The 16,145-nt window shown below is 37.9% G+C and overlaps 1 protein-coding gene and 1 long non-coding RNA gene across 4 annotated transcripts; one reads left to right on the top strand and one right to left on the bottom strand.

Moving 5' to 3' along the window:
- Nucleotides 1–1,453: 1,453 nt before the first annotated feature.
- Nucleotides 1,454–12,485, top strand: LOC122839584. Of its 2 annotated transcripts, none has more exons than XR_006372066.1 (3): nucleotides 1,454–1,611; nucleotides 7,402–7,544; nucleotides 12,402–12,485. It is a non-coding gene; the product is annotated as an uncharacterized LOC122839584 (long non-coding RNA). The 2 variants fall into 2 exon arrangements; XR_006372067.1 differs by lacking the exon at nucleotides 1,454–1,611 and adding an exon at nucleotides 2,087–2,190.
- Nucleotides 11,570–15,424, bottom strand: LOC122839583 (histamine N-methyltransferase-like). Of its 2 annotated transcripts, XM_044131311.1 has the most exons (8): nucleotides 15,190–15,424; nucleotides 14,967–15,106; nucleotides 14,615–14,667; nucleotides 13,888–13,995; nucleotides 13,574–13,695; nucleotides 12,924–12,969; nucleotides 12,320–12,692; nucleotides 11,570–12,279 (listed from the first exon to the last, which is right to left on the bottom strand). In XM_044131311.1, the coding sequence occupies exons 2-7, from the start codon at nucleotides 15,095–15,097 to the stop codon at nucleotides 12,340–12,342; spliced, it is 813 nt and encodes a 270-aa protein (XP_043987246.1). In that variant the 5' UTR covers nucleotides 15,098–15,106; nucleotides 15,190–15,424; the 3' UTR covers nucleotides 11,570–12,279; nucleotides 12,320–12,339. The 2 variants fall into 2 exon arrangements, with proteins under 2 accessions (XP_043987246.1, XP_043987245.1); XM_044131310.1 differs by having other exon boundaries at nucleotides 11,570–12,692; nucleotides 15,190–15,422.
- Nucleotides 15,425–16,145: the final 721 nt, after the last annotated feature.

Genomic DNA, 16,145 nt, shown 5'->3' with positions numbered 1-16,145 from the left:
GCTAGTCTGTAAAGGCCTCAAGTTAATTTTACAAAACATTTGCTTGAGAAGAAAAAAGAGAATTTCAATCAGTGATGAGGGGACACAACAAACATGTCAAAGTTACTCTGGTCAGCAGATCTTGAACTATACCTTTTTGGAAATATTGCAAAACACCATAAGAGGTAGACATTGCTTCATCCTTAACACAATTCACCCTCAGTGAAACAAGGTGGTGGTAGCATCATACTGTGGGGATGATTTTCTTCAGATTGAGAATCTGGTGAGAGTTTACTGGCAGATAGTTGGAGCAAAATGAAGGGCCATCATTAAAAACACAAATTAATGACTCCTGGAAAATAGATTCACCAAAGTTTAATGGCTTAGATCAAAGCATTCTTGTCAAAAATGGGCAGTTCTAAAATTAAAATTTTGCTATTTTTTTCAGGTAAACTCAACACTGATTTATCCTGACATTTTAAAGAACATTAAAGAGGAGTGAAAGATGTCTGTTAGTAGATTTCTTTCCAATAACTCAATTCTGCTTCATGTAGAAGTAAAAGAAAAACCAAAAAAAACTATTGCGTGGACAAACTACTGACTCTGCTTAAATTAACACTTACTGACTCTGCTTAAATCCACAGTAGGTTAGAAAAAACAATCACTACACTTCACACTGCTGGCCTTTTCTACCCTTGTCAAGGAAAAAAGAGCAATTGGGGAATTACATGGAGCAGAGCTTTGCATGCATTACAGAGTCAGAGACTGAAGAGAGATTATCCAAGGCCAGATGTGTCTCTCTCCAAGGGGAAAGAAAAAACACAGTCCGCTAAGAAGCAGCCCCATCCTGCTGCTGCTGGTAAGCGTCAAGCGCTGGGACGTCAGCAGCTGGTTGTCTGGAGCTTCACACCGTCTGTCTCTGAGAGCGCAAGATTTCCGGTTTAGGAAGCGCCTGTCTTTTAATGTCAGCGACACTTCATCCATCATGCTTTAGACAAACACTTTCTAAGTTGACTGACTGACGGTAATGCAGCATTAGCTTCTGTTTGCTCAGAGGCAAACTTCACACTTGTTTATGCATTTCAGAGCAGAGAAAATATGGATTTCAAATTTGTCTGTCACACTTTTGAAACTTGTTTTAGCGCAAGAAAAAGTAAAGTTTTCACAGTGTACGCAGTGGAGAAAATCCACTGTAAAGAAGTTATACATCACTTTGCACTCCAACTATTAAGGCAGCAACATTTTATCAGCTTAATTGTAAAGAACATGTTATCTGAGAAGCATTCCAAGGCTGCAGCTCATGAGCTATGACTCTCCGGCAGAGAAACCCACCATGCTTCTCTGGGTACGGAATTGCGTTTTATTGAGCTGGGGCTTGTCAGCATTTTTGGTGAGCTGGTAAAATATAATTGTGTCATCCTTTATAAAGCAGTGTTGGGTTGACAGCACCCAGAGAAGCTTCATTACTCTGCTTTTTATTGGGGTGTGAAGAAGGGGACATTTTGTTGGTGATGAATAACGTCTCTCTCGTATGAAGTCAAGGTAAAACACACTCACGGCGGCGGTGCAGTGCTCTGACGCATGTACATGGATCTTCTGAATGAAATCAATTCAACTGAAGAATTAGAGCTGGTTAGTAATAATGGTTTTTATCTGATGCCCATCAATACCGATATTGATCTGCAAGTAAAATCGAAATGTGTGAGAACAGAACGGGAACAGAGTGGTCGACATATCCTGTATTTGGGCATATGCAACAAATGCATCCAGCTGCAAAGGGACACATTATTCTGTTGCCCACATTTTTAATGTTTCATACACCCAAAATTAAACTGTTCTTAACTTTTTGTTTTTCCATACAATAAACTGTCTACATTGATACATATAACAACTTTTTACAGAACTGAATCTGCTTCAGAGGGTCTCAAAGCAGACAAAAAGAGTTTCACAGTTTTAAAGTTTAAAAAAATGGCTTGCATGATTGGAAAATGTAATTTTTGCTGTATGTGATTTCAAGAAGTAGAACTTCTATATCACTCACAGTGGCATCATAAGGAAGCCTGTATGGTAGAGCAGAGGGCTGAAGGTTTGAACAGTTTTTGTTGTTGCCGTGCAGCAAAACTGTCCTGAGTTCAAACTCCAGCATGGGATCTTTGAGGAGAAAGGTGCCAACACGCAACTCTGTATTGTGCCATTTTGGAGACTCACAAGGTCTCCAAAATGATATTATATTATGATATTATTGGTATTATAGCTGCAATCAACCCTATTTGGATGAAAAACAAGGCTGCTGTAGCAGTGGGGAAGTCAGAAATACCAGATGGGGCAAATATAAACACAAGGACGCGCAAATCCTGATATTGAGTTAGGAAGGTTGGATGAAGTCACTCCAGGGACGAACACTTTAAATAGAGCTCTAAACTTTCCAATTTCATTTCCTATGCACAATCAAGCCTGTACCCAGGAGAGGGAGGATATTTAAGATCCTCTGAATGGATGTGAAGCAGGCATTTAGCAACAGCAAAAAAAGGAAGAGCTGGTTGATTAATGGAACGAAATATAATAAAGCCACAGTAGACCTGCTGGGAAATGTAAGGTCTTATTTTCTTTTACTCGTGACAGGGATTAAGTACAAATATCACTGACTGGTATTAACTTCTGGTGCGATTGCTTTGTTTCAGAAACTTCTTTTCTTTTGCACATTCTCAACAGCAATAAGAAACAACTGATTTTTATGAACAAGGCTCAAAGAATAAGAGGCTTTTAAAGGCTTCCCTGATACTTTGCTGACATTTAGCATTGCAGTATTCAGGGGCATAAATTTTATTCATAATGACTGGTGCAATTATTGATACTTTCTGTTCTTTAACTTTCACAGCAACTTCACTCCTAAAATCTCTAAGTCACCGTTGGTTATTTACTATTAAATTCAGGCATGGGAAATGGCTCTTACTTTATGAATGCATAAATTATTAGAGATTAATACTGAGTGACATGAACCAAGGAGTTACCATCTGTAGCTACCGAAAGCAAGATGGTCAGAGAAACAAGTCCAACAAATGATGGGTGCTTGAAGAACACGTTAATGAGAAAGGCTTAGCTGTGCAGTTACATCTCTGTGCTTTGGTAGTGGCCAAGGAGATAAAAATAAATTACTTTGCAGGCAAACCTTCTTGGTGTTACTGCTTCATGCAATGCACCCGTTCTGATCTGTCACTCCGGATTTACACAGTATGAGTTTCCGCTCCGCCAGCGAAGTGCTCACCAGAGTAGAATCATTCCTGACCACCTGAGTATAGACCAAGGACATCGATGCGTCAGAAACTGCCAATAAACTTCCAAGACAAAGTTGACCGTTTCCGTGAGTTTGTTGAAAAGCCTGTAAGTGTCACTGGATCATATCAACATAGACGAGGTCTCCCTCAAGTTTGACCATTTCTAAACAGATTCCACTTATAGTCCAGTGGAGCTCATGGTTTTTTTCCCCCTTTATGATGCATTTTTAGACTGATGCTATTTATACTCCAGAGCAACTTGTAGTTTGGAAAATACAGTAATTGAATTTTTTGCTTAAGGATCAAAACATCCCAGTTTCACAAGATGAGGACAAAACAGTTCATGTCATGGCAACAAAAGACAGATCAGGTGGAATTAACAGTCGAATCATCTTGAAGTGCTGCTTATGGGATTAAAGTTTCTTACATTAGGAAAGAGCTTGTTTTATCATAAACACACTTTTTCTAAGAGTTTCAACACTAAATGATTGTTAATATGTTTGGATTGCAACATCCTGAGGAAAGCTGCAGGTGTTTCTCGTTTTTGAATGATCATTTTTGTCACCACTCATCACAATGGATTTATATGAGAGTGCTCTTAAATCCCTGCATAGTGTGTTAGTCTGAAGAATCTCCAAGCTACTGCTCAGACATCTTTTCTGACTTCCTCCTCCTTTGGATTAATTGAGCCAAATAAATCTTTATCCTCCAAAGTCAAATTGTAGATGGGTACTCAACTTTTACTGCTTTCATCTTTGGTGACATTTCATTTATATAATCAGGTCTGAGTAATATCATCATTGTTTACTTGCTCTTGGCTACGTTCAAAGCTGTGTTATACTCAGTTTCTTCTTTCATGTGTTTTCTAATTTTTCTAGACTTTGGATATGGACATGAATTGTGAATTTTTAAACTGAACAGAAATTAACAACAACAAAAAAACTGTTGGCTTGTGCCCTTTAAGATATATGCAACAAGACATTTATTTGTGCTCATGTTTATTAAGAAAAAGTTCTAATATGTGTTGTGACATTCACCTTATCAAAGCAGAACCTCATAAGCAAACAAGTCAAACTGCAGACAGTTCTTTTCCTCCACATGCCAGAAGCAGAAAATGACAAGCATGGCCCCAAACACTAAACCATAAGAGAGGTGTTTGGTGGGGGTAAACGTCACAGAGAGTAATTATGAGGGATCTTGCCCTCAGAAACTCTCCCGGTTGACTACGTGAACAAGTGACAGCGACTTCTTTTTATCTCTCAAGCAAATATTGGCTTAAAAGAGCATGGCTTAGAGTCAATATCAAGTTATTACTCAAAAATGTTATCACAGTTTTTCAGGCACATAAAGAATTCTTCTGAAGTAGTCTATTTCTGCTTGAACACTTTCTCTCAGTGAAAGTTTTACAGTGGTGGTGATAAAACAAAAAAATGTCTAGACTGAAACATGTTGCCTATAAATGCACTAAATGTGCAACGTGGAAGTGCCTTGCAAAAGTATTCACACTTTTTCACATTTAACACATAACTGTGCTGCAGTTACTTGGAAAGTTGGAACTTAGAGCTGTGACAGCGTTCTAGTTAAGAAGTCAGAATTTCATCATGGCAATGCCCCCTAAACATTGTTGCAATAGCTCTTGTGAACATAATTTTTAACCATAATTTATATAAACAAACTCCACTTTTAATGTCTTCAGTTTAGAGTTGCAGGCGCTACTTGCAGCATTGATTTTAGACACACTTTTGCATGTGCCTCTAGTAAAATAAACATTTCCACCACATCTTGCTACTGTTGATGCGAGGAGCGGCCATATTGAAACGCAACGTCTGCGTTTGGAGATACTTGGAGATGCTCCCATTTCCACAGTCAGAAATATGACTTTGGCAGGAGTTCCAGTTGATTTTTCCAATTGGGAAATTTTTGAGTACAACTGGAATGCAGCGTTAGTTTCACTGAGTGAATATCTGACATAGAAGCTGTCCTTTCTTCCATCCAGTATCCAGTAGGGCTAAATTGGTGAGACAAGTGCTAGACTCCATTCTTTGCTGAGAAGTGAGGAATTGCATCATTGGAGCAAAACTGGATCCAAAATAAATATTCTGTGTACCATCTGGGTAATCGGTGACTAAATTCTGTCCAAAGAATAAATCTTTCCCCTGGCTTATTTGAAATTCTGCAGAGGGAATCTTTGAATTATCAAGTCCCCAAAAAGAGACGCTTTTCACTCCGTTGTTGAATCTGTGCTGCTGTCATTGTTTTGAGAGAGAAAAGCCGCAGCTCTACACAGGGAGCATGTGTAGAGCTGCTGTCGAGCCAATGCTTCTCCAGCCTGGTCGCAATTGGTTTTCAATCCTGCACCGCAAAAGCCCCTCTGATCGCTCCGGTCTCTCTGCTGCTTAGCCAATTAACACTCTCAATGCACAGCTTCTCAGTTTACATTGGAGGTCATTTGCTGTTAAGGTTGCAGTTGAGCCATATTCTTTCCATTGTGAAATGATAGTTTGAACAGTGCCTCTGTGATAATCCTGCTTTGAACTTCTCCACAACTTTATCACTGTGTGTTCCTGGGTCTTTATGATGCTGTGTCAGTCAATATCATCTATCCATCCTCTGATGCTCATCACATATCAGCAGTATTTCTAACGAGGTAGAAATACTGCAGTGTGTTTACACAGGTAGACTGTATTTACAACTCCATTGCATTGAATTTTGTTTCATGTGTCAGAGTTAAGAAGGCTTTTGATTTTTGTTCATTAAAATCTGACAGTTTCTGCCATTTTACACTATGCTAATATTGTTAGTGTTGCTAGCGGAGAAGTGAACAATTGCGTCTTCACTTGTTTCTAATTACAATTTTTGTTTGTAATTTGGAAAGAAAAAATAACATCTGCAGGACATGAATTCTTGTACAAGCCACTGCATCTGAAATGGATCAATGTTTAAAAAAAGGAGGGTCAATTAGTGATACAGATGATATGCAGAATAAATATGGTGAATTTGCTTATCTGTAACTCCTCAAATTCACACCCACAGGAAGAATAGAGAGGATCAGATTACGGTGCTTCAAATCCCCTGATTAATGACTGTGACAAAGAAAAACTTAGCAATGACTCACTCAATTACACTTTTTCTGATTTCTGGTTAATTGCTGTAAGATTGATTTAATCATTTAAATTTGTACATTTTATTATTATGCTGTTGAATTCATCCACTTGAAAATACAAATACTAAATCAAAGAACCTAAATTTGAAACCTGCATTCTGCTCACATCAGTGAGCCAGTTACATCAGCTCACTGATGTAACTCACAAGGCAGATTAGGGAAAAAAAAAATCCTGAAAATCATCATTTAGATTGTCATATTCTGCCTTACTCAGACCTGCTGAGGACAGTGGCTATAAAGCAGCAGCTGCTAAACAGGACTAATTCTCCGGAATGAAATATACCGAAGGGGGCAAATCATTTACAAGACGGTTATCAGAGCAATATTTCAAGTACCGGCCACAGCCTCTGCCCATTAAAGTGTGTCTGATGTATTTTAGGGCCAGTTTATGTGCTGCTCTGGTCTCAGAGAGGGTTATACATTGATATAGGATGTCTCTAGTCTGACTCTTCATACGAAGACAGTAAGAGGGGAATCATCGTAACACTTTGTATTCAGCAATCTTTGCTTTTCCTTAAAGAATAAATTGAGTACCATAGGATGATTTGCTACCTAGTTATAGATCCGATAGACCAATCCAGTTTTAGGTTAATTTAAGGTGATAAGGTAGGTTTATGGTTAGACATATGTTGGTATAAGAAGAAAAGGCCTCAGGTCTGTAATATTACACTATTTACAGAAAATGTGTTTAATTACTTTTATTTTAAATGGAGAACAAAAAGTTTTAATGTGACATATGGATAATTACAGTCTGCAACCTGTTATGCTTTAGTCTTATAGTGCTTGTGATTCACAGACTTAAACAAAAATATTAACCACTTCCAAAATCATCTAAACGTTTCTAATTGCATTATCCTACTTTTTGCTATTCTGCTCTGTGTATAGTACTACTTAGAATATTAAGTAGAAAAATAACTTAAGCAGATTTATTGAATATTTACTTAAGGCGTCAGACACATTCCCTGTTTCTTCATTCCACCACAGGTAAGCGAGGCAACACTGATCCAGAGGTCAGATGCTCACCTCTCATCACCACCCAGATGCTCAATGGATTTGTTTTCACCCGAATGGCTTAAACTAAAAGCTGCTTCTAACAGCTGCAACATCCAGCCAGCGTGCTGCGCCCTGTGAGCATTAATACATCCATGTTTAAGGCTGCTTGCACCAAATTGCCAGTACTATATGAAACCGATGATGTTCATATGCTGGAAAAGTGTTTTAGATCCGCCTGAGAGGTGCGGCCTGTCGTGTCAGAGGCAGCTAACAAGCAAGTGACAGGAAGTAAATGAATACAATATCCTCCTAACAATGTAACAATGTCCAGCTGTTCAGTTCGTTAAAGTGTAATCAATCACCTGGAAAACAAGGTGATCTGCACAAAAACCTACACCCATTTATCTAGCTGAGAACTTTAAAGTGATAAGACACCAATTGGCACGTGAGGTAAATAGTTCTTGAAGAGCATTAGCGAGAAACAGTGTATTGAGGTTGATTATCTCAGTGACTAATGCTCTGTCACTCTGTGGTATGAGAGAGCCCAGCGAGGACCCCCGGTAATGGAGCCTGAGCAGGTGTTGAAAGCGCACTGACATCAAGGGGGAGTGCACTGACAAGAATTTCTGATGAATTTCAATTACTGATCTATTAAAGCTAATGAGCTAAATGGGCAGCCAGAATACATTTGCCAGATAGCCTGAGACGAGACCTGAGGCTTTTTTGTTCTTTTTTCTTTCTGCAGTCACAGCAGCCAGTAAAGGTGTTACACATGTTTTTCTGCTAGCTGAAAATCCAGCTGTATGTACACTAATTATTTGTTACACTTTGGTCATCTTTAATAATGGTTGATGTTTTCACTGTTACCTGTTTTTTTTTCTAAATATAATGTCAGAATGCCATCTGCTGGAGGTAATACAACACAAAGGATTTCATGAATGTTTGCTACACACTGACATCTGCTGGCTTTAAAAGAAAAGGCAGTAAGACAAGTTTGGTTTTCAATGTAGCTTTCTCCAATTGTATCGTTCATGTTACAACATTATGGTGGCCACCATATAATAATAATATTACTAATATTAATAATAAATTTGACTATGCAGTTTAAATGAAACAGATTCTTCCCACTTTTCTTCAAATGATTGGACTCATTTGTCTGAGTTGAATTCATATTTATGTCCTTAAACTGGATGAGTTTGTTGTTCAATTTTGCATTTTTTACTGCACTCCTTCCAGACAAAAGTAGACAATAATAAATAGCGTAGAAGTATACTACAAGTCAATTTTAGTTTCTAGAGTGGTAGTTTATTTTTTTTAGCAGGACAGCGACCCAAAGCAAGACCTTAAAGAAGTGGCTTCAGAGCCGCTCTGTGAATGTCCTGTTCTAGCCTGGCAAAATCTGAAAATGGCTGCACAGACATCTCTCATTCAACCTCATAGAGCTCGAGAAAAGCTGCAAAGAAGTATCAGCTGAACTTCCTAAAAATATCTGTACTAAACTAGTGGCTTCATATTCGAAAAAAGCTTCAGGCTTTTATTGTTGCCAAAGGTGGATAAATAAATGCTGTGGATACTTATCTAAATGTGACTTCTTCATTTTCTGTTTTTAATACATTTGCTAAAATCTCCAAAATCCTTCCCAAATTTCAGGCTCATTTTGCTTTTTTGGAGCATAACTTAAACAATAAAATGTGCTATGAAGAGCAGCTTTAGGAGAGTTTGGCCACATTGAATTACAGTATGTGTGAGCAAAAATAACAGGAGATAAATAAATAAATTTAAATAAGCTGGCAAAGGCCATTTGCAAAACCTACCCAAAGACAGTATCTGATGCCTCGTAATTATTAGAGTTTGTTTCATGAAGAGTTGTTGTGAACTGTGTTCAAATCCTATAAACACAGTTTATATAACTCATTATATTTAATATGAAAGTAGAGCCAGTTCTTGATAACAATAAACTGGTACAACACTGGTTGCTTTCCAAAAGGAAAAAAAAGTCCTTTGCCCCAGGCACATTTTCTTAAAGAAAACACCTGAAGAAGTATTTTCTACTTAGGGGAATCACACACCAATCACACAAGAGGGAAAAGCTTCTGTAATTGTCTATTTGTGCTTGTTTTCCATTTTACTGCCTGTTTTAAAAAATTTGAGCTTGACCCTCTCTGTTATTTTGGAGACATTATCCTAAGCTTTCTCTTATCAGTGTCCTCATGGGAAAAAAAACAAACAAAAAAAAAACAACCTTTTATGCATATGCTGAAGATTGTACTCGAGATGTGTTCCTGCAAATGGAGATACTTTGAAGTGTCAGCTGAGAAAAGCACTCAGGAGAGAGGACATCACTGACAAAGTGGAAACAATGTTTTGTTTACTGCATCAAGGGTAATAGATGAACCCCCAGTTCATTTTCAAAGATGATTGTTTTAGCTTTGATATCAGTGATGCATTTCAACATATCGCCAGCATAAACAAAGAAAGGAAAAAGCACTAGGTATTAAAAAAAAAAAACATTTTCAGTATGCACATACACAATTTTATGCTCTTTGCCCCCATAGGCTCATTCTAATGTTATTTATACTTTGGATTTAGAAGATGGGAGGATAATCTCTGCAGAAAATCGGGATAGAATAATCTTGCCATAGGCATTTCCATATTCAGCATTTCCAGTAAAGATCCACAACATCTTAGGGTTATAAAAATGCCTATGACTGCAGATCTGTTGCATCTTAAGCTCAGAAAACATGTCTTAAACCTCAAACACCTTTGTAGCACTCGCTAAACATTGCCTAATGTCTTTAACATGGAACCTTTAATATTATAAAAGTAAACCAATTGTGCAAGTGTAGTGTAGTTTTTGGCATTTGTTCTTATCTCCTGTTTAAATGCCTGTTTCAATATTTTTTTGGGCTTTAACTGGGTTTTCTTGTGTAGTCTTTTGGGCAAACAGCGCTTGACAGATAAACTTGCCCGGGCTTGCCATTCGTTCATCTTGATTTTTCATGCAAAGATTTATGCAAATACAAACATGTTTCCAAATGGCCACTCTCATTTTACCATAGAGGACAAACAGGACAGAGTATTGGAGCAGCTTGCTCAGAAATCATTCCTTGTCTTTTCTAAAAGCATCACAAAATCAAAATGCGACTATAAAAGGAAAACATTTTACATCTGGAGTTACATTACTGAAAGTAGTTGTAGGACCAGGTGCTGCAGATAGTTAATGTGTAACTTATGCTGACAAAAGCCTTTCATGTTGCCCTAAAGCAGGGGTGTCAAACTCCAGTCCTCAAGGGCCGCTGTCCTGCAACTTTTAGATGTGCCTCTGCTGCACCACACCTGGATAGAATAATTAGGTCATTAGCAAGGCTCTGGAGAACTTATCTACACAAGAAGGAGGTAATTAAGCCATTTCATTCCAGTGTTTTGTACCTGTGGCACATCTGAAAACTGCAGGACAGCGGCCCTCGAGGACTGGAGTTTGTCACCTGTGCCCTAAAGTCACCTGTCTGTGGGTGTTAACAGGTTCCTCCAGGTTTTATAAAGATGGGTCACTGAATGCATGTGCTCACATTACAATCTGGATTTCAGAGTAAATTCAGAACATCAACTTTTCGCGTTCAGAATTCAGTCATTTCTTCTGAACAACATAAACTGTTGGGATAAAAACCCTGGAGTCATATCGCATTAAAAAGGAAAGAAACTGCCTGTCAGTAATACAGCTATAGCAATATTTTTTCTTTATACTTTGCCTTCGCCTACTGAATGGTAAGTCATTCAACTTTAGAAACTGGAATCATTTTGTAGTATTTGCTTTGGGCAAACTACAAACAGCTTCTTATGGATCTCTTTCAATAATCACTTTTTCTTACCAATCTTCTTCAGAGGTCAGATTTGTGGACTGCACAACTGATAGCTGTCTTGTTGGCAAATTGAACTGTGGATTTCCACAGCTCCTTTAGAAATATCACGATCTTATGTGGCTTCTCTGCTTAACGCCTCCCTCGATTACCTTGCTATGCTTTTTCTGCCTTATGGGATATTCAAAGCTTGGAATATTGTTTTAGAACCAAACCCTGCTTTCAACTTCACAGTACTTTCTCTACCTGCTGTGTTCTTTAGTCTTCATGACGCTGTTTGTTCAGCTGGATTCATAAAACACTCAGGATGACTTCGGAAGGCCCTGATTGTAGTGTTTATTAAAGGTATCAGAGTAACAAAGACTGAATCAAAACATGCGTGACATTGAAAATCCTGAAAAAAGAAAGAAGAAAAAAAGAAAAATTTCTCACTACAGTATGTCTTCACTATGTCTGTAGATTTTTACTTCGAAACATCAAGAGATGAGGAAACAACATACATACCTTTACTGTTAGCACATCAGCAAATTTATTAACCAGTAATGACCTTTACATCTAGCACTGACTGAGGAAAAGTTCTCACGCTTGTAGGAATGAAATCAATGGAATCCAAATTAATTTCCCTCATTTTACTACCAGTTTTACTCCTTAAGGATACATCTGGCCATTTTGGTACTAAATACTCCACTTTTTTTCTTCAGATAGTGAGTATTTTGTTGTTTGAGTCTTTTCATCTTCTAGACTGCAGTGACTGTAGATCCAAGAGAGATAGGCAATAATTGCCTGTTGGCTCATTATAGAAGTTGCCTCTGCAACATTAAGGAAACTCCTTATTTTTATTGCATATTTAAATGCACGTCTTCCTCACGACATTAACTGTTCCCTTGCTGATCAAACTATTCAAAAACAAACTAATTTAGAATTTGAGCATAACTGATTCTTAAAAGCGAGTGTTCCTTTTAAAATGAGAACAGAAGCTGAATTTACCCATTTAGAGTATATTGGTTCTAAAAGGCAAACATGCTGGATAAAAAGACATAAAATGCACAGAAGAGCGTATTTGTCAGGAAACCTAAGCATGAACAAAAATGCAGGTTAGATTGCTGTTGAAGAACACCCTGCCATCTTTTTCAGTGCTGCACTTGTTTCTGAGGATGTCCAGGATGCCTGCTCTGACCTCTGGGCTGAAGGATTTGTAGAAGTGCTCTGTTCCTGTCATGAAGCTCAGCAGACGTTCTCCAGTTACGCTGCTCGGGTCAAAGCATTCTGTGATGTCAAAGCTGTTGGGAACCAGATGTTCCTCGAATTTAAGGCTTTGGTCTTTGAGGCAGGAAATGATCTCTCCAGATGAACGGTACTCGGTGATGCTTCCAACACACAACTCCTTCTTGTAAGTCTTCCACAGGATGTCCCAACCACTGTTGGCTGGATTGTAGAGAAAACAAAAAGCAAATGTTTAATGATCCAAGTTGATAAAAAAAAGGCATGTAACTTTCTCTTCTGTAACAAGTAACAAGACAAACTTGGTTTAAAGCTTTGCTTTTCAGTCAGAACTTGTGTAAGATTACTGTTAAAGAATACTGAATGAGCAGAGTAATAACAGAAATCTTGTACATTTAAATGGTGTGGCAAACCAGTCAGTCCAAGTCTGCTGACCTGATTCAACAATGATCATGAGCCTGCCATTTACATAGTAGATCATCTGTTGAGGAAAAAGTACTTGTTTCTACAGCTTGACTATTTCCACATGGAAGTGTTATTTATTTTTTTGCTTTCATTTATATTCAAACAACAGAAATCACTTCAACTACAAAATGTACACCAAATAGATATCATGTTGGGGTTTTTCAATAACAGCCTTACTTGAATTTTAGGAGACAAAAGCAAAATTATGCATACTTGTGAAGTACAAGAGAAATTACATGTTTGTCTACATTTCTTATGTTTAATATTCTGAAAAATGTGGTGTGCATTTATATTCCTGAAGCAATACTTTCTAGAACTCAACTGCATCCTTTCAAATCTACTTCACATTGTGCAGTAGTTTTTGTTGGTCTGTGACATAAAATCCTAAATTAATAAATTGTCGTTTATGGTCACAATGTGAAATTGCTTAACTTTTGCAAAACCGTGTACATTAGAAAACTTGTAAACCCCTTTTATAAATATAACACTGACAGTACAAAAAATGTGATCCATTCCTTTATTTAGTAGGAGTCACAGTTTAGCTTCATATTTGTGCTACATTTGATGCATTGACAGCTCAGGGAAAAGAAGACAAAAGGTAAACCATTCTTCAACTTTACCTGGATCATGTGTATGAAGTCAAATTTCTTTATGCCTCCCTTTGCTTTCTCGTAGTCCTCACTGGACATGATGTGCCAAGAGAACTGGATCTTCTTAAGGTCAGCAGTCTTGGTTGCCAAAGCTTTCAAGACACACAAAGAGAATGCAGCAATGCATACATCTTGATTCTTGTGTTAATAGTTTTTCAAAAACCAGAGACTGGGATTTAGCCACAAACTCTGATCAGTGCATTTCCTACATGCTTTTTTTTTTTTTTTTTATGTGCATATATATATAATACAGAACACAAAATTCTGAACTAAATTGTCTTTACCTTTGAAGTTGGCTGTGAGCTCGGAGCTGCCCTCCACAATGTCAGCAGTTATGGGAACAGAAGGGAAAGCCGACTGCAGAAGTGAGAGTATCTGAACATCCTTCTCACCTGGAACAGACCATGAAACACAATAGTTTTTTTGGTTTTTTTTTCAATTAAATGTTACAGTTCAGCTCAAAGTCGTGAATTTTCTTTTTTGAATGGCACAACTCTCTTGAATCTTCAAAGACATATACACAGTTACAAAGTCGGCCTTCTATCACCTGAAGAACATTGCTAGGATTAGTACTAATGTCCAAGCCAGGTCTAGAGAAAGTTACTGTGTTTGTCTATAGTCGCATTGATTATTCCAACAGTGTCTTCACAGGTCTTCCTAAAAAGATCAGCCTACATCTTTCATTGTGGCTTCTTGAGGTTTTTCTTTTCTTGGGTTCCTGTTTATTAAATTAAAATTAGTCTTTTGTTTTACTTTATGACTGAATTGTAAATTATGCTGATATCTAATGCATATTGCTTTTCTTCTTATCCATATCTTTAAATGTGCAGTCTTTGCTCTGAAACCCTATGGAGCAAATTTTGGCCAATATTGATCTGTGAATATCAGAAGTTAATCAGTAGTTTGTTTTCATGCACTCACTTCATTGCCCCTCACAGTTTGTCAATCACTGGGATCTTTTTGAATAAATAATTAACTTGTAGTTTAAATCTGAAACGGTTTAGCACAAACCTCCACCACTCCCAACACCAAGTACATCCAGGCTGCTTTTACCAGCTCCAATTCTGTAAAACAGAAAAATCATGTTTTTAAAAAAAAACAAAACAAAAAAAAACAAACAGCTAAAATAATGAATTTTAAATGAAAGCGCTGAACTACGAGTCAATAATTAAGTAAATAAAAAAAATTACAATTTTTCTTATTCATTCAATGTCCAATTTTCTATCAATAGATAAATCAGGAAACATTATAAAGTTGTTTTTTTGGTTCCACTGCAGACCAAAGCGTTCTAATGCGCATGTGCGACTAATTCTGAAGACGACAAAAATGCATGAATGAGTAATTAGCTCATTCCTTGTTATACCTTTGAAATTCTGCGGGGAGGACATTTTGCAGACACTTGACAATGGCTGCGTGCTCTCCGGACTTTTCCAGGTAGAACGGAAAGATGTTGACATTGCAGCCTTCATAACAAGTGTGCGTTTCTGCACTCATGACTTCACCCTGCAAAATACAAACCAAACACTTTTATCCACATTGTAGACTAATATATTTTGTGAATTTAGATAATGTAAAAAAAAAATCACCTTAAATCTGTGTTTTTTGGGAGGTAGGGACAGGAACAAAAAGTGCTGCGCTGCTTTCAAGCTGCAGGAAAGATTCCCTAACCGGCGGAAAGCTGGTCGATGCGTTACGTAACTGTTGAACTATGGCTCTGAAAAAAATAAAAAAGAAGTGACTGCAGCTGTTCTGCTAAGACAGAAATGTTCTCCTGAACTTTTTTGGTCCTTTATGTTTTGGTAATTGGAGATTCTTGTCAGAAATCGTCAATGGAAAATGTGGTTATCTAATTTACTTTTTTAAATACAAATTCTCTTCAAAACAAAATCACAACAGAAAAATTGCTCCCACTTCTGTGACTATTACATACTATGACTGTAGGAGGCGCCGTTTTTTCCACGCACTTGAAAAGTCTGGTCCCACATGATGTCTTTTTATCGCCACGGAAAGTTTTGTTATCAACCTTGTAAATCACTCAGGTCTTCGGGTTCTCCTCTGCATCTAAAGAGTCAGAACCAAACAGAAAAAGCAGCATGAGTTTTTAAAGTTAACGAATTAACTTTCAGAAAACTGAACAAATGCTTCAAGCAAAAGCCAATTTCTTTGATTTGCTTTTAATAACAAATTGAACATGATTGATTTCACTCTGGAGTTTCCCATGGTGAGAGGTGTCGGGCAGGAGTGGGCATACTTGTTGCTCCCCATCTCGGCGCCTGTACGTTGGGGTTTACCCCGATGAATGACAGGGTAGCCATCCGCCACCTACTGGTGGGGGACGGGTCCAGACTGTCGTTTGTGCTTACGGGCCGAATGACAGTTCAGATTACCCACCCTTCTTGGAGTCTTTATAGGGGGTAATGGAGAGTGCTCCTCCCGGGGACTCCCTTGTTCTGGTGGGGGACTTCAACGCTCACGTGGGCAATGATGGTGAGGCCTGGAGGGGCATGGTAGGGAGGAACGGCTCCCCGATCTGAACTCGAGT

This window comes from Gambusia affinis, linkage group LG11 (assembly GCF_019740435.1).
Source record: "Gambusia affinis linkage group LG11, SWU_Gaff_1.0, whole genome shotgun sequence".
Classification (NCBI taxonomy): Eukaryota; Metazoa; Chordata; class Actinopteri; order Cyprinodontiformes; family Poeciliidae; genus Gambusia; species Gambusia affinis.
This window is presented reverse-complemented; position numbering and strand designations above follow the sequence as displayed.

Bases quoted from the DNA above. Each gene is read 5' to 3' on its own strand.
- LOC122839583 (XM_044131311.1), bottom strand. From the start codon at position 15,097: ATGAGTGCAGAAACGCACACTTGTTATGAAGGCTGCAATGTCAACATC. The intron at 13,696-13,887 runs GTAAAGACAATT...GTGTCTTGAAAG, and splicing joins GCTCACAGCCAACTTCAAAG to CTTTGGCAACCAAGACTGCT. The intron at 12,970-13,573 runs GTAAAGTTGAAG...TTTCCTCAACAG, and splicing joins ACTTCATACACATGATCCAG to ATGATCTACTATGTAAATGG.